The sequence below is a fragment of the Heterodontus francisci genome, chromosome 11 (assembly GCF_036365525.1).
Source record: "Heterodontus francisci isolate sHetFra1 chromosome 11, sHetFra1.hap1, whole genome shotgun sequence".
NCBI lineage: Eukaryota > Metazoa > Chordata > Chondrichthyes > Heterodontiformes > Heterodontidae > Heterodontus > Heterodontus francisci.
This window is the reverse complement of record NC_090381.1, coordinates 49,381,782-49,400,817: the sequence shown is the minus strand read 5'-3', so window position 1 is coordinate 49,400,817 and position 19,036 is coordinate 49,381,782. Positions and strand designations below refer to the sequence as shown.

At 43.9% G+C, this 19,036-nt stretch overlaps 1 protein-coding gene across 2 annotated transcripts in view; it reads left to right on the top strand.

Annotated features, from left to right (window-relative positions):
* The window catches only part of LOC137375251 (ephrin type-A receptor 4), a 147,794-nt gene that overhangs the window by 58,300 nt on the left and 70,458 nt on the right, over nucleotides 1-19,036 (top strand). For both annotated transcript variants that reach the window (XM_068042129.1, XM_068042128.1), the window contains exons 4-5: nucleotides 1,679-1,834; nucleotides 15,365-15,700. In XM_068042129.1, the coding sequence (XP_067898230.1) occupies nucleotides 1,679-1,834; nucleotides 15,365-15,700 (492 nt within the window). The remainder of the gene's footprint in view (nucleotides 1-1,678; nucleotides 1,835-15,364; nucleotides 15,701-19,036) is intronic.

Sequence of the window (19,036 nt, the reverse complement as noted above, 5' to 3'; positions counted from 1 at the left end):
TGCCCACGTGTGAACATCTGGCCAAGAATCCATATTTGCTCCAATGGCCTGTATGATTAAGTAACGCACAGTCTGGGCTTACAAATTCTAACTGTCCACCTGTAGAAGTCCTAAGGGTGACTGAGTTAGTGTGTCCAGGAAAGGTCAAAAATGGGGATTTTTCTTGTTTTATTGGTTAGCAGGTTCATTTGTATTGCCTGATGGAAATCAGAATATTTTCTGTTTCTGTCACAGTCCAGTTTCTGAAGATCAGCGCAATTGCTAAGTGCATCATGTCTGGCCTGGCTTCTTCAGTGGTGTACTGCGAGTTTCTGCTAAAATTGTTGAAATAAAGATAGCGCAGATATCTCCCTAAGAAACATTCTAGTTTGGAACTTGTATTTCTCTCACAAAAAGCACATTTCTGGTATTTCAGACAGAAATTGCTGGAAATACCCTGCTGATCAGTCAACACCAGTGAGCAATCCTGATGAAGGATCCCACCCGAAGATATGAACAATATTTTTCTCTTCACAGATGCTGACTGATCTGCTGTGTACTCACAACATTTTCTGTTTCAGATTCCAGCATTTGCAGTTTTTGTCTTATTTTCCATTCATTAAAGAAATACTTAAATTAGTATTTGGAGAATTAGAATAACTTTTCTGTTCACTTGTATATATACCTTTGTATGTTTAGTTTAAACTTACTTAACAATTAAGACTTATATATAGGAGAAAATCTAATTAAGTTTGCCTGTAGTTTGTCTAGTCAAAGTAGGTTGGCAGTAGGATGCAATTTCTGACTCAATTAGTAAAGATGTTTCTCATGAGATTTTACTGTATCAACTTACATTTCTGCACTATTTTCTTGAGAAGTAACCAAACGAATGACGAGGAATGTATGGGCAACTGTGACTAGAGTTTTCCAGTACAGCTGTTAAAATCAGTGCATTGGAATGCTCGATGCTAACAGGACAATGTGCTTCACACTCTCTATTTGTTTAATCTGACAGCCTTCCTTCCCCACTTAAACTGTATCATTTGTTTTTGGGATTGCTTAGGTTAGTGGTGTTTGTTGTGGAGGGGAGGCTTTGACCTTTATACTTTGTACTTTGCTGTGGTTCTTGATTTTTTTTCAACACAATCCTGAAGCTGCTGAACTATAGCCAAAAGCATCTTGCAACCTTATGTAACAATGCTGGTCCCATAAATCTCAGTCACCTCAGTTATGGATTTGAAACCTGACACAGGGTAGATTGATAGTTTCAGTTAATCTGTTTTTGTGCAGCAGGAAGAAGTTTATTGCATCAATTAAAATTCTTGATAATTTTCTAGCTATCAGGGAGGATGAGAAACTATAGGAGATGAGTTTATAACCTTCAGGTGACATAAATATTTAAATCCCTCTTTGTGCTTTCATTCAAACCTCTGCCTGTTTTAGGTGAAACACAGTCTCGTGATGACAAAATGATAACATTCAGACCGGCAGAATAATTAAATCTGAGACACAAAAACTGATGGCATGTAAATGTTTTGAAATCCATCCCTTTACTCCTCTGGTTATTTACATTAGCACTCCATTTCTCTTCCATTAAAAGTCAAGTGTTATCCCACTGTGGGGACTTCAAAAATGTTACCAGAAGGTTCTATATAAAACTATATAAATAACACAGTGACACTCCCACTCTTTCTTCCAGCTTGTAAAATTGGATACTACAAGGCCTTGTCGACAGATCCAAGCTGCTCAAAATGTCCACCGCATAGCTCTTCCACCCAGGAAGCTTCCACATACTGCATCTGTGAAAGGGATTACTTCAGAGCTGAAAATGATCTCTTGTCTACACCTTGTACAAGTGAGTCTCATTTTTATTTCACATTTTGTCTCAATTGTTTGTTTTTTAAAATGCAATTAGGTCCCTAATTCTGCCTACATTTCCAATAATGAAGCAATTTTAATGTAATAAATGTGCCACGGTGCATTACAGATCTAAAAAATGAATGAACAGTTGTGCTTTAATGGAATTTAAATCTGAGTGGATTTTCACCTTTTGACAACAAAGGGGAATGCTGACATATTTAATTAAATTTTGTAGTTGAAATAGGATAAAGTATGTATCAGTCCAGTGACTATTTTGAAAAGAAATGCCAACAGTGGATAGTAATGTGTTAGTAGAATAATGGGGTGTAAACAAAGAAAACTGCACTATGTGTTTAATCACACTTTCAATTCAAGAAAAGGGGTGAGTGGGGGAAACAGATGCTGAGGAGTCGTGGTAGTAGAAAAAGAACCACAGGAGATGGCCAAGAAAGAACATGATGAAAGAGGCATTTTCAGGAGGCTTTTGAACGTGGGAATGAACTGTCAGGAGATAGGAGTTCCAGAGTTCAAGGTCACGGTGGTTAACAATTCTTCTGGCTTTCATGACTGGTTGATGGAGCAGGGCTGCAAACTGCACTGTGAGGCATTTTCGAAGGTCATCCTTATTGGGATCCCTGCTGTGTTCATGACTAAATTACTGATCACACTTGCCATGCATAGCAGAGCAAGGGAGTGGGGAAAGACATCAGTCGGCTAGAGTCATCGAGTAATTTCTGGCACAGGAGGAGGCCATTTGGCCCATCAAGTCCATGCTGGCTCTCCATGGAGCTATTCAGTCAGTCCCACTCGAGCTGGAAGAGTAAAAGGCACATGGTGAGATGTGGGAAGATGATGATGAACTCAGTAAGGAGAAGACACTGACAGAGTTAGTCTGTTAAATCACTCATTAGTTGCAATGTATGACACATTGTACAGCGAGCTCGCCACTGGTATCAGACCCACCGGCCGTCCATGTCTCCGTTATAAAGACGTCTGCAAACGCGACATGAAATCGTGTGACATTGATCACAAGTCGTGGGAGTCAGTTGCCAGCATTCGCCAGAGCTGGCGGGCAGCCATAAAGACAGGGCTAAATTGTGGCGAGTCGAAGAGACTTAGTAGTTGGCAGGAAAAAAGACAGAGGCGCAAGGGGAGAGCCAACTGTGCAACAGCCCCAACAAACAAATTTCTCTGCAGCACCTGTGGAAGAGCCTGTTACTCCAGAATTGGCCTTTATAGCCACTCCAGGCGCTGCTTCACAAACCACTGACCACCTCCAGGCGCGTATCCATTGTCTCTCGAGATAAGGAGGCCCAAAAGAAGAAAAAAAGAATGACTGATTAGACCTCCTGTCCCCTCAAATGAAATTCTTAGCTATTGGAAGCTCCAACCAATGAACGAAGCTATTTTAATGTTACCCAAGATAAAGACACTAACCTGAACTTTAGAAATTGTTTGAAGGATAGTTCAGTAACAATAGATTTCCTGTACCAATGAGATTGTATTTTTAAAAGTAAAAGCAATTTGATTTAATTGAGAATTGCTTGGGGATTAAACACAAAACTAGCCAATTCACTGAGGCATGGTCAGAATGATGTTAAAATAACTGAAGTTTTGCAGTACATCAGATTGCTTCATCAGTCTCATTGGACTGGTATTAGATCTAAAAATGAACAATAATTTGTGCAGTAATTAAACATAAACATTGGCAAAAAGGGAAATGCCAATATGGTTATCATATTACAATAAGATAGAATTGGAATCAGCCTATCAAATAAGTTTGAAATGAGTTGCCAACACTAAATAATAGGTTATAGAGTGCAATGCTTTATGTTTTAATCACACTTTCAACTCAATACAGAAAAGACACCACATTCTTTGGATCAATATTAAACTGAATAATCCTCTGCAACATTCAAAATTTCCACATGTTTCATAACCTGACACCTCCAGATATAACTTTCTCAACATTTAACTTTTTTTTATAGATAATTTCATGATTTTTCAATTTTGGAATTGTATTGTGGGAACCATTACACAGAAGAGCTGATTTTAAGAAGCTTCAATGTGCCCATGATTTTCTGTTACATACATTCATAAAAGGGGACCTAGAGGGCTGGATTTTATATGGGAACCGTGGCTGGAGGTGGGAAAGGGATGAAGACTGCTCCAGATTAGGCCCACCACCAACCCCATCGCTGGCAGGGCCCATCAAGAGCTTGGCGGCGGCGGCGAGGCCTCGTGGCGGCCCCCCGCCACTCGGCGATAGGACCCAGATTTGAATAGGCATATGGGCACTTTACTATTCATTAATATGCAGGCCGCTGCGATCCAGGCAGCAGGTTGTGATCTTCATCCGGACATGTGGCACTCACATGCATTCACTTTCACGTTTCACGGGCAGCACCAGTTGTTGGAGCAAGTGACGGTGGGTTTGAGGCTCCAATGTCCAGGATATAACTCTGCATGTAAGAATAGAGATGGGTGGGGGTCTACAATGTCCGGGTTTCAACTCTGCACGTAAGAAGGGAGGTATATGGGGGTCTACAATGTCTGGGATATAACTCTGCATGTAAGAATGGAGGTGGGTGGGGGTATACATTGTCCGGGTTTCAACTCTGCATGTAAGAAGGGAGATGGGTGGGGGTCTGCAGTGTCTGGGATATAACTCTGCATGTAAGAATAGAGGTGGGTGGGGGTCTGCAATGTCCGAGTTTCAACTCTGCTTGTAAGAAGGGAGGTACGTGGGGGTCTGCAATGTCCAGGTTCCAACTCTTCATGTAAGAAGGGAGGTACGTGGGGGTCTGCAATGTCCGGGTTTCAAGTCTGCATGTAAGAAGGGAGGTGGGTGGGGGGTCTGCAATGTCCGGGTTTCAACTCTGCTTGTAAGAAGGGAGGGACGTGGGGGTCTGCAATGTCCGGGATTTAACTGCGTGTAGGAATGGACGCCGGTGGGGGTCTGCAATGTTCGGGTTGCAACTCTGCATGTAAGAAGGGAGGCACCCCATGCCCTTCCTCTGTAAAGGGGGTCACTCTGAGCCTGCTAACGTTTGGTGGGGTGGGGGAGGGAGGGGTGGTGATGAAAGAGGCTGACCCTAAAATCGGCCAACGCTGTTTGGGGGAGGGGGAGCAATAGCACTCCACGACTCCTTTGTGTGGGGTTGGGGCCAAAAATGGTAGGGGGTCGAAGGTCATGTGGCCAATGGTTGCATCTTCGTAAAGTCAGTAACATGACCGTGCTCATGCTGCCCCACTTTTATGCAAAGCTAAGATGGGCAATGTCATATCATACCATATAGGTGATGATGGAACGCAGCTGAAGCACCAATTTACATCACTCTCTGCCCTGCCATTGACCTACTGAAGGAACCGAGTTCACCTGCAGCATTCAGATGGGGCTGGCCCATCCTGTCTCTCTTGTTCCAAGTGCCTTGTGGAGCCACATCTGCCGGAGGCAGAACCAAGAGGCAGGCACAGCCCCTGTGGAAGCTCATGGAAGTGAGCAGCAGCAGTCACCAAGACACATTCAATGTCAGAGAAGACAGCGGCTCTACAGGCCCCAAATGACATACCTGCACATGTCAGAGCGCCAGTGTCAGAGGCGACTGTGGATATCTAGAGAGGTGGTGACACATCACTGCGCACTGTTGAATGATGACCTGCAGCCGATGGGCTTTAGTGGACACCCTATGCCTGTGGCCCTCAAAGTCACCGCGGTTCTTAACTTTTACACCTCCGCATCATTCCAGGGATCCACCGGTGACCTGTGTGGGGTTTCACAGTCAGCAGTGCATCGCTGTTTCAGGGAGGTGACCAGTGCCTTGTACAGGAGGGCCGATGACTTTGTTCGCTTCAGGATGGGCCCTGAGAGTCAGGCTGAGAGAGTCATTGGATATGGGGCCATTGTGGGATTCCCACAGGTGCAAGGGGTCATCGACTGCACGCATGTGGTCGTCAAGGCTCCAGTCAGACAACCAGCTGAATAGAAAGGGCTTCTACTCACTCAACCTGCAGCTCGTCTGTGACCACAGTAAACACTTCATGCAAGTGTGTGAACACTTTCCAGGCAGATGCCATGACTCATTCATCCTGCGCCAGTCCCAGTTGCCAATGCTGTTCACTGCACTGACTCAGATCCAGAGGTGCATTCTTGGGGACAAGGGCTATCCCTTGCAGACATGGCTCCTGACACTGGTGAGAAACCCCACCAGCGATGCAGAGGAGAGATACAACGCCTGCCAGGACTCGACAGGAGCTACCATTGAGCAGGCCATCGGCATGCTCAAGATGCGTTTCTGCTGCCTGGACAGATCGGTTGGGGCCCTACAATACTCACCAGAAAATACTCTGCACAACTTTGCAATACAGAGAGGGGAGGCCATGCAGGATGATGAGAGACAGGAGCAGGAGACATGCTGACACGATGAGGACACAGATGAGGTGCAGCAACATACAGCATGGGAGGACGAAGATCATCGAGGCATCGCAGACAGGGTGAGCAAACTATCCCTGAGGTCGAGAATATGTTCCCCATGTCACACATCACCGTGCTGCATCTGGTAGGCAGTCTTCTGCATCTGCAACATCTGTGTCTCCACCACTACTGGCAGCAGATGACTGAGCCATTGCTCATGTGACTGCTTCCATGCAGTGCCACATCATGCATACTGGCATAGCAGTGATGGTTTTCCATACATTGGTATTTCTCTTGGGTCCATGATGTAATGGGAGGAGACATAGTTGGCACATGCTGGCATGTGTCATTCACACAGTAGAAAGGAGACACCTGTTAGAGAGACACATTTATTGAGAAGTATTCAATACATAATACGTTTCACCTGTGATAACCCATGTGTGTAATTGTGTCTTTTTTAGCCATTTGCGGTTGCTCTTTCACTGTGCAACCTGAACGGGAGCAGCTTGACTGGAGGCAGGCTGCTGATCAGGACACCCTTTGCCTTTGGATGACTTGGGTGGTCGGCCTCTGAGCGCACGAGGCCTGGAGGGCCCCGGCTGCCTGAGGGCCTCCTGCACCATTGCAGGGCTCTGCTCAGACGTTGTGGCTGCTGGAGCTGGGCTCACCAGCGGAGGGGCTAAGGAATCACCTTGAGGGGAGACCCTAGATATGAACAGCTGGCTCGCCTCCTCCCTCTCGAGGCTCCTAGGAACCTCGCTGCTCTCCTGAGAAGGACCAGGAGCAGAGACACTCTCCAGGCTCCTGGTCCCTCTCTTGCCTAGCCACTGCTGCATCCAGCTCATGGCGGAGGCGAGGGTTTGCAGGTCACCTGTGGAATGTGGCTCTCCATGAGGGTCGCCATCCGCTCCATGGAGGAAGCCATGTGCTTATTTGCCTGGGACATGGCAGCTGTCATGGCCTGGATGGACTCCCCCATTGTCCGCTCATGGATGCGCATGGCCTGTGGCATCTCTGCCAAATGTTGCCTTACCTCTCCCTGCAACTCCAGCTTGCCCTGTGCTGTCGACACCAGAGGGTCATCATCTCAACATGGCCTGGCTGCCCACAGTCCTCCGACTGTCAGAGGCCTCGGCTGCCTCAGCCTCAGCCAACTGCTTGGGCGCGTGTGGTGCTTTCGCCAGCTTATGACCCTGACTCTAGAGCTGAACGCCTTCCCACCAAGGTGAGTGTATCTGTGCTGGTGGAAGGTGTGGGAGTGTCATGGGACACTGCTTCCTCTGAGTTCGTTTACTCCTCAGAGGTGCCGGCACTCTCTGGGGCCTCCGATGCCACTTCAGAGCGATGCCCTGCAAGCTACAATGTGAAGAGCACAGTTTTAGGTCCACTGGTGAACATATCACTAATATGACAGCATTGTGTCCACAGAGGAAATGTTTCTAATAATCATTGCATTTGTCAGAGAGATGTATGTTCACCCGGGAACTCAAGCTCCATGTCAGAAACGGAACGTCCTCGCTGACCGCCATGTAATTCGAGGGCCTCCTCCTCGGCCTGGGATAATGATCGGATGTCTGACATCCCTCCGCCAGTCCTGGAGGACTCCCTCGCATTATGTGCCCTTTTTGCCTGGAAGAGTAAGGATGCAGATGTATAACATTGCCATACAACTACATGATTCAATAAAAGCTTTTCTTTAATTTGCTGTAATCAAAATGTCTGACTGCAAGGCTGGCTGCTGTTTAAATATGGTGCCAGCACCTGCTGACTCGTCAGCTGACGCCGTTTACGGCATCGGTCAGCCGGCCCCCTCCATGTCATTGGGGGGCAGCCAACTCGGGCATGCTAATGAGCCCCGCGCTTAGGATTGTGACAGCTCCTCGATGTTTGGCGCAAATGTGTGGGATGCCATTTTTCTCGGTGGCGGGCTTATAGAATCCAGCCGAGAGTATCGACAAAAAACCATGTAAAGCTAATGTTAGAAGCAGGACAATTTCTGCCGAAGTATCTTACATCTCTAGTGCTGCAGATTATAAAAGTAGAATCTGATGAACCTGTGGGCTGGTATTTATACTTAATTGGCAGCGGATGAAAACAATGGTGGTCCGCCTGCATGGATCGCATGTTGCGGCGCGGCGGCTTATTTAAATAGCCAGGATGGACTGCCCACCCCGATGACATGGAGGGGACGGGCGGTCGTCCCCGGCAATGGCATCAGCCGCCTTTGTGCAGGCGCTGATGCCATTTTTAAAGGGCTCCGAGCCCTAACATTGAATTTAAATATTTAAAGGTAACTTCAATAAAAAACTTTAAATCCATTTAAATTGCCCCTCTCCTACCACCACCCCTACAAAAACCATAAAATTAGTCACTTGCCCTCTCCCCTCAAAACACTTCCCCTGCCTACCTGACCTCCCGCCCCCCCCGCCAAAGTGCATGAACATTACTCTCTACCTCTTCTCATCATCATCTACACCAGTGATATTGTTTTGACCCCTCTCCTCCCACTCCAGCACAGAGAAACTTACTTGCTCCGCCCTCCCCACCAGTGTTCTGCCTCGGATTCCCACACGAGGGTTCAAAGGCACAGGAGTGCCAGCCACCGGTACCAATATTGCATCGGGACAGACGGCGGGAGCAAAAAGGTTCTTTATTCCTTTATTTAAATTAAATTACATATTTAAATTTGGCTCCGGTTCGCCAGCGGCAGTGGGCCGCCATGAAGCCTCGCCGCCGCCAGCAATATCAAGTCGAGCCTTCCCGGCATCGAGGCCCGAGGTGGGCCTCTGCCGGAGGCGTTTTCTGGCCCCCCCGCAGCCATGACCCCCAACGTCGGGCGGTCTGTAAAATTTAGCTCTGTATGATTTTAAAGGAACAATTTTCAATAAAAGCTTTTCTTTAATTTGCTGTAATCAAAATGAAAGGATTTTTTTTTAACAGCAGTGATTGTTGGCGAGCTCCAGATTACAGTGCTAGAAACTTTCCAGTGTTTTGTCTACATTGCCATTCTTTATGTGTGAGGCGAGAGAGAAAATATTAACAGGCTATTCAACTACAAGGGACATCACAACTGAGGCCAGTATAGGTCAGTGAGGACAGGTGGAATAAGTAGGTGTGATCTCATATAGGATAAGGTACAGGTGACAGAGTAAGGTTCATGGAGGATGGAGGATAAAAGGCTGGCCAGGAGGACATTGGAGAAATAGATGAGTCTGCAGGTGACAAAGGGATGATTGGGGGTTTCAGCAGTGGTAGTAAAAGGATGGACAATATTGTGGAGCCAAAATCAGTCTGTTTTTGTGATGGAGAAAATGGGTTTGAAGCTCAGTTTGGGGTTTAAACACAAGGCCCTATGTGAAGTACTGGACAGATGGTATGCCCAGTCCTTTAGCCCAAATCACAATAGGTGCTTCCAAAATATTTTCCATAAAATAATCCGAAATAGTACAAAGGCTGAATATTTTTTAACAATGCATTCAGCCTTTCTAGCAAGGGCATATAACCCCATTTCATTGATTTTAACCTATTTTTCTGACACAACTTTTCCCCTAATTTTATTAATTACTAAATGTTGCTTTCATGTACTTAAAGGGAAGACCACTTCCCAAGGCAGTCTGTTACAGGGAGTTTATTGTTTGCAATCTTGGCTGTACCCTTTGCTCTCCTGACACTAGATTATTTCCTTTTCTACCTTCCACCATCACTGACCTTTCTTTCAGCCACTTATACCCTGCCCTCTGGAACTCGCTCATTCAGCTTGTGTAATAATTTTATTTAGAGATACAGCACTGAAACAGGCCCTTTGGCCCACCAAGTCTGTGCTGACCATCAACCACCCATTTATACTAATCCTACATTAAGCCCATATTCCTACCACATCCCCACTTTCCCTCAATTCCCCTACCACCTACCTACATTAGGGCCAATTTATTTTGGCCAATTTACCTATCAACCTGCAAGTCTTTGGCTGTGGGAGGAAACCGGAGCACCCGGTGAAAGCCCACACAGTCACAGGGAGAACTTGCAAACTCTGCACAGGCAGTACCCAGAACTGAACCCGGGTCACTGGAGCTGTGAGGCTGCAGTGCTAACCACTGTGCCACTGTGCCGCATTCTGCTGTAAGAATGTTCAAAATGGTATCGTTTATGGTAAAATGGTTGAAAAGTCGATCTGCGCAAAGCCAGTTTTGTTGTTGCTAAGTGGGCTGCAAGACCTAATGCACACAATGTTTTTCAATAGAGGTTTGGAAAGAAATTTATTACCCCTTTCCAGCCTGAAATTAGAATGGAGTGTTAAATGTAAATATGCTTTTCATGTTGAATGATAAATGGTCCAAAATGCTAAAGAAACATTTGCTAACAGGTAATGTAATCTGAGCAACACCATTTGAATAAACTGGCCTCCAGCAAGCTAAACACTTTCCATATCTGTTGAAAGAAATCTATTAGTGCTGGTGATATGTGGATCTGGCAGGAAAGCAAAAAAAAATCAGCGATCCTTTAAGAGCATTAAAGTAACTTATTTCTCATGGTTACCGTCATTCATTTTCACAGAAATGTACCTTTGACAAGATTTACCAGTTGATTGTATTGACCACATCTGCCCATGGATGAGTATGCAGGGTGTTGGCTGGAAGTGATGAAATTGAAGAGATTCTGAAGCTATTCAGAAAATTCCCTTCAAAACCAAGCTCAAGTACTGAGTCTTTCAATACCAGTTTTAAAATGAGACATAGAAATCAGGAAGCTTTTTTTTTAACTTGAATTTTTTCTTATCTCCTTTGCATAATATGGTTGCAATCACCCCCGCCCACACCACCCCCCCCCCCCCCCCACCCCCGCCAGTGCTGAAACCTCATTTTTTTCTGTACCAATCAGTTGTCATCGATAAAGCATGGAGCAAATGTGAAATAATAGGATTTGCATAACATTATTATTTTTTCTCTCTTGCACACCCCCCCACCTTTCACACATAACTTTTTCCACTACTTTACGATAGGCAGTGACTCAGCAGAGGTATTATTCCACATCTACAGGTGGCCCTCCAGTACCCTGACCAAGTAACCATTTTTCATATTGGAGCCTGAGCAATTCAGTATCGGTACACTATTTGGTCACAAGACCATCTATAGACCTGCAGGACTCCATCGTCACCGAATATCCATATTCACTTCCCAGCAAGGTAGTTGTAACACTGGCTGTTACTTCCCCTAAGCCAGGAGCACCAAGTCCAATTGTATCCTACCATCACTCCAGCTGGAAGCAGCTAACTCAAACCTAACTTGGGCTCAATATAACTACTGGCTGAATCTAGGACACAATTTAATTTGTGTGATTCGGTATTTACCTATTAAATAGGCGACAGCATTTCGAATAGTGTCTACACTATTCAGGGCTTTGGGATATCCTGAAGTTCTGAAAGGCACTATATAAATGCAAGCGCTTTCTTTCTATTAAGACTTATTTTTACAGCCCATTAAACTACATCAAATTTGGATTGATTTCTAGTAAATGTTATCTCTGCAAACAGTAACCCTATTCACTCAGAGTAAATCAGGGGACTTTATTTCAACTGTGTGCTGTTTCTACAGTACTGGCTAATGCATTTTTGTTAAATTCATGTCTGCAAGTTTGAGCGCAGCCATTAATCTATTTAAAATAAGCACAAAGTGTTATCCAGTGCGATAAAAATAGTGCGGAGAAGAAAGCAAACACCCAAGTTGGCAGGAGCAGGCTAGCAATGTGTGATTTGTTCTGGTTTTTATTGTTCTTTTGCTATTGATTTTGAATCTATGACCTCTGGTTACTGATGCACTCACCAGAGGGAACAGCCTTTCTCTATTATGGAGTTATAAGGCTGGATTTTACCAAGCCCTCGAAGTCGTGATCCATGGCGGGAGGGGCCTGAAGATGGGTCTGGATGAGGCGTGACACGGACCTCGCTGCTGGGAGGGCCCGGGCCGATCCTCCCAGCGGCAACAAGGTGCCTCCCCCCACCGACAAGCCCTCCCCCCCAACCCCCCGCCACTGGGCGACGGGATCTGTATTTAAATATTAAATGAATACATTTAAATCCATTTACCTGGGATCTTACAGGCCCGCCATGATCTTCGCAGTGGCGGCTGCCACTCCCGTGCCTTCAGTTCCTCTTCTGGGGAGAGGCAGTGTGACACTGGTGGGGAGGGGGAAGGAGGTACGAATTTCAGTGCCCGGGGGGGGGGGGGGGGTGGTTGTGGATGGGGTCAAAAGCACATAATGGGTGTAGGGAATGGTGGGAAGGGTGAACATCAAACTTTGTGCAGTTTGGGGGGGAAAGGTCAGATGTAAAAGCTAAGTATTTTGGGGAGAAGGGCAAATAGTTAATGTAATTGTTATTGGGGGGTGGGAAAGGGGCATAAGAAATTTATTTATTTAATTTTGGGGGTATGTGTTTATAAATTTAAATTAGGCATCAAGGCCCGCTGCCCTTCAAAAATGGCGCCAGCACCTGCGCACAGGCAGCTGACGCCATTGTCGGAGACGAACAGCCCGCCCCCCCCCCCACGAGATTGGGGGTGGGGCAGGCTGCCTCAGTTATTTAAATGAGGCACCACACTTGAGACTGTGGCCACTTTTTCACATGCGGGCTGCCATTTTTTGAGTTCGCCGCCAGCTCTTAAAGTCCAGCGCATAGAGTCATTTACAGCATAGAAGGTGACCATTCAGCCCATCGAGTCCATGTCGGCTCTCTGCGGAGCAATCCAGTCAGTCCCACTCCCCCACTTGATTCTCGTAGCTTCTGTGACATATTGTGGAAGTACCAGTGCAAGATGCTGACTTGTCAAACCATTTCCTTCTAAAATTATTCCATTTTAATTATCTTTAATTTCTTTCCCCAATGAAGATCAATACCAGTAATAAGAACACATTGATGCCACTGATCTTTGCTCTTTGAACCTAGTTCCTATCAATCCCAGAACCAGGTTTAAAGGCAAGAAATCTGAGCACACAAATTGCATATTACCAGTATTGATTTCCTCCAGTGGAATTTTCTTTTCTATATATATGGGAACTGTCTGAAAGGATATGTTTTCATAGTGATGTTTGTACATGTAGATTGGAACAGCCCTAACTGCACTGTGTACCTACATCCTAAGGACTATATTGGTTCAAGAAGGCAGCTCACCACCACCGTCTCAAGAGCAATTAGGGATGGACAATAAATGCTGACCTAGCCGGCAATGCCCACATCCCATGAACAAATAAAGAAAAATGTAATTATAGTCTTCTTCTCATCTTCTTCTTTGGCCTCCTTGTCTCGAGAGACAATGGGTAAGTGCCTAGAGGTGGTCAGTGGTTTGTTGGGCAGTGCCTGGAGTGGCTATAAAGGCCAATTCTAGACTGACAGACTCTTCCACAGGCGCTGCAGATAAAATTGGTTGTCGGGGCTGTTACACAGTTGGCTCTCTCCTTGCACTTCTGTCTTTTTTCCTGCCAACTGCTAAGTCTCTTTGGCTCGCCACTCTTTACTCCCACCTTTATGGCTGTCCACCAGCTCTGGTGATCACTGGCAACTGACTCCCACGACTTGTGGTCAATGTCACAGGAGTTCATGTCGCGTTTGCAGATGTCTTTAAAGCGGAGACATGGACGGCCGGTGGGTCTGATACCAGTGACGAGCTCGCTGTACAATGTGTCTTTGGGGATCCTGCCATCTTCCACGTGGCTCACATGGCCAAGCCATCTCAAGCATCGCTGGCTCAGTAGGGTGTATATGCTGGGGATGTTGGCCGCCTCGAGGACTTCTGCATTGGAGAATTATAGTACAGTGGAGCATTAACCCTATTCCCCAAATCAGCAGAAGTAGTCCAAGAAATTTACTCTCCTACTGAGATTTTTAAATATTATGTTACATATTACATTAACTGCATTTAATTTTGAAATAAATGTCCAGATGTCCAGCACTAGCAGAATAGTCCCACTTCAAAGTGTTCCTGTCTATTAATGAGGCTTGATAATGGTGTTTCACAGCTATTTGGAATGCAAACTGGACTTTTCCAAGGGCTTAGCAAACAACCTGAAAGATATTTTAGAAACGTCAATGTGATCGTCTTAATATTAAACCAACTCATTGTGCAAGAACAGCAAAAAGAGAATTTAATTGCTATTTATAAACTTAATTGAAATAATGAGATGCTTGTAACTGTGCAAAGCACACAGCTCTAGCTGGCTCCTCCTTCTCTACAGGCTGCTGCATAATGCAGTGTTTCCTTTTGGTGAGCTTCATGCTTCCACTTTGTTCTGTAACCATGTCTCTCTTCTTTAGCACACTGCTCCTCAACTCTTGCAAGCAGCTGCTTCCCAGTTTTACGCCTCACTGATTCCCTGTTTAGACACTGTCGTGCCCTGTCCCACATAATAATTGTTGACTTTTGCTTCCAAAAAGCTCTCATTCAGCACGGGACATTTTCCCACGTGAACACAGCATTCCGTTGTGATGCAGTCTGAAAAGTCGAATTCACAAAATGAACTTCTAATAAGCTAGAAATATTTCTTTCCAGTTTCTTAACTATATGTTTATTCCTGTAATTTTTTTTTGAAAGAGTGATCCTTGCTGTTGTGCATTCAGCATCTTTAAAGGGTTTTTATTGCTTACTATTCAGAATGCAATAGAAAAGTTTACCAACTACAGTCAATTGTTGTATCTGAACAAAGATTGATTTGCAGTAATTTATGCTGCACTTTTGTATAGGAGGCTGCAAAGATACGCAAAACAGAAATAGCTAATTTTGACAGTGTTCAGTCAGGCTGCACCACAGAAGCAGATTATATTCAATATCTGTTGGCATCTCTTGGCAGTTTTATATTTTTACTTGCTTTTTGCCCATGGCTATTACATAAAGTATTAGAAATCCAAGATAACCAGGTTAATATGAATGAACTGGAAGGAAGTACGGCAACCAAGATGATTTAAAAAAGCTTCATGTCTATGTTTTAAAATATTTTGACAGTGATTTATTTTCAACAAATGCCCTTAAGATGTCTTAAAAAGGATTAAGTGGATTGAATATTATATCGAATTTTTCAAACACAATTAAGTTGTCATTCACCGGATTTCTCCACTCTAACCAGGACCACCCTCTGCTCCGCTGAACCTGATTTCCAACATTAATGAGACGTCTGTGATCCTGGAGTGGAGTCCTCCCCAGAACAACGGGGGCAGGCACGACGTTACCTACAATGTAATATGTAAGAAATGCACCAATGATCTCAGCCGCTGTCGCTCATGTGGGAGTGGGATTCATTTCGTCCCCCAGCAGACGGGCTTGAAAAATACCAAAGTCTCTATCACTGATCTTCAGGCTCACACCAATTACACCTTCGAAGTTTTTGCAGTAAATGGAGTCACAAACTTGAATCCTAGCCACGAGCAATCTGTCTTAGTCACTGTCACAACCAACCAGGCAGGTAAGAGCGTGAAATTACATAATAAGTCCGACAATTGCTGGTTTATTACTTGACATTTTATACATTATTGCTGTTTGGTCTTTTAAGAAGTATCACCGAAACCTACACTGTGTCAGAGGTCACTTTGTGATGTTCAAAACTTAAATCAAATTCTCATGTTTTTAATTTTTCATTCTCATCAAAATGAGGGATGTTGATGCTGAGGAATGGAATTCATCCCATTTCAAGCACCCACTGGCAGCATCAAGCACTCCCAGGTCAGGTAGGACACAGCCTGGTGCAGAGTAAGCCTCTTCCTGCAATGTCCCATCGATATGTGTCAACTCCAACCTCAGAACAGCATCTCCTTCCAGGCCAGTGTGACATCTTTCCCCAGTTCCCGCACCAGCCATCCTGTGCAATATCTTAAGTGAGATTGCCAATTAGGAACAGTTTTTCACTGTTAAACTTATTAACATTTCCCAAATTCATTCCATATTGGCCACTAGCCAATGGAGACAGCAAACCCGTTAGTATGAGGTGGATTTGAACCCAGATCTGAGAGGCAAAGGGCAGTGGAAAACCCACAGACTCCCAGTGCAACTTATTTGGAAATTCAACAGAAGCATCTTTGACCCAGACATACGGTAAAAAATCATAACCTACTTATTACCACTCTTGATAGTGTTGCCCATGCTTTAAATCACCAGTGATACTGTTACAGATTAATGGATAATAATGAATGGGCACATTCTAAAGTAGTGAGCATGGACATGAAGTTCTCCTTTTGCTTAAATGAACCATGCTTGAATACCACAATTACAGCTTAAACTGGTAGAATTGATTTCAAGCCTCACTTGAACAAGGACCAACACTATGAAGATATCCATCTACTTATTTGTGAAACATTCAATCATCTTTCATCCTCCGTGTATTTCCTGCTATGGAATGAAAAAACATCAAAGCATTGCAATCATTTTAAATACTAGTTCCAAGCATGTCCTGGAAGTGTGGCTTTTCAATGCAGCTCAGTAATGCAAGTATCAATTTTTTATTGATTGTACTCTGTCTAGACTGCTCCAGTTTCTAGATGTGGTTTACTATTTACAGAATACAGCTAATAATTATTATTTAAAACACAGATAATTGTAAAAGACAACTGTACAGAAACAGATTGATTTTTTTAAAGAACCAGGACAGTACATTTGTAGTAGGGAAATGGGTTAGTAGACAATTGGATCTTCCTGAAAGGTTCTTTTCTAAAATGCTTCTGCATTACTTCAGTGAAGGAAGCATAACTCTGCAGCAAGCTGCCCATCTGCCATTCTGGCAATGAGGTGAAGAATGCCTTAATCATTTGACATCACAAATGAGTTGCGAGCTAAAATCAGCTGATAGTGATTAGTGAGCAAGTACTCTGGAGCCATCTTTTCTGTAAGATATGAGAAGAAAGACTTGCATTTATAGCATTTAGCGTTTTTCATGACCACCAGACGTCTCAAAGTGCTTTACCAATGAAGTACTTTTGAAGTGTAGGCAAGCAATTTGTGCACAGCAAGCTCCCACAAACAGCAATGTGAAAATGACCAGATAACTAGTTTTTGTGATGTTGATTGAGGGAGAAATATTGACCAGGAAACCAGGGATAACTCCCCTGCTCTTCTTTGAAATAGTAACATGGGATGTTTTATGTCCACATGAGGAGGGGAAAGATTTTGATCACAACTGAGATGTACAAGCACTTTGAAAACAAGCCTTCTAAAAATATTGTGATGCAGACTTAATATTTGAAATATTTTCACTTAAGTATTGTGCTCTTTTCAGAGCTTGCTTTCTGTTGATATTTGATAAAATAAAATTCATAAATTTGGCTGCTTTGACTTCCTACAATTTTATGATTGCACACTATAACTATTAAAGGCAGGTAATGTGATTGAAATTTAAAGTATACCCAGATATTGTCAAAAATTCCAGTCCTGAATCAAGAAATTGATCAATTTGGGCTCTCGCTTATTTTCCCTTATCAAGAAGAACAACAAAGTTTCCCTGTGTAGTGTTTCAAGGCCTCTACAGAATAATGGAGAATTACTTTGTTAAGCTTTTATAGCACATTGATAAATGTGTCTTCAGGAAGTTATTTCAACAGTCTTCCGGTGGAGTTTGAGAGATGCAAGAGTCCAAGATTTTCTAGGTCAGGTTGACGTCAAACTGAGTCAGGGTCTGGTATGGCTTTCAACAGCTAACCTCAGACTATGTCAATAATGTATTTTCAGATACAATTGGAAGAAACATGGGCTGTTTTTATACTGGTAGATTTTTTTTAGGTCGGATTTTGAGAGATAAGAAGCCGTGAGCCAGCTCCTTTATAGACGTGTCAAAGTCATGATGAACTCAGTTTTGTATTGCAAATCCCAGAGGCTGCCTTAGAGATTCTGGACTCTAGAGGTTTAAAGTGAACAAATGGCAGCAATATTTGGTACAGCATTGCAATAATTTTCTGTGTGAAGTGCTTTCTCTCGCTCTGAGAACAATGTTATGACAATTCAAGTGTTTTCTAAAGGTAACATCACAATACAGTTGAGGCACTGCACAGCATGTAGTAGTACTTCAGTTCTCATGGCCTAATTTTGAACAAACAGATTTTAATGTTTCCTGTAGGTTTGTTTTTCTTCTGTTTTCTAAACATCATGAAAGCAAGATATATTTGAATATGCAAATAATTCAGCGATATATGAAATTAAGCTGCCAGCTTGCACTATCCCCATCAAACACAGTACAGTAATTTCAATAGTCATTGGTAGCTGGTTTTAACTAAGTGAACTATTACGTGGCACGGCTGGGCATGGATGAATGTCCAGAACCTCAGTGAGTTATTCTATCCCTTATGGAACTAGTGTAGTGAAGCTCCCAAACCTTTACATATTTTTGATGGGAACTTTATTGTAGGCCAGCTACTGTGCAGCTGCGAGACTGTTCTAACTTCACATATATGACAAATCTGTTGTATAATTGAGTATGAAGTTATGCAAAGCAAGGGTAGGTGCCCTTGAAGAAGTAGTTCCACACTGTTTAGATTTCCCAATAGGTACAGTGCAACTGAAATTGGAACGAAGCATGGACCACCTGGGAACGTTATGGATCTCATTTTAATGTGTGCCAAGAGCTAGTTGGCTAGCTATTCCGTGAGCATTTGCTAACACCCAAAAAAAAAGCAATGCAAAGCTGGAAGTATAACTCAGATCTGTTAGCTCTACCTCATAGTCAATAACTAACCAGAAATGAAAAATGCTCTTGCATTGCATTGTTCTCTTGAATGTGTATTGTTCTCTTGAACTTAATTTTGTCAGTTCACCCGCA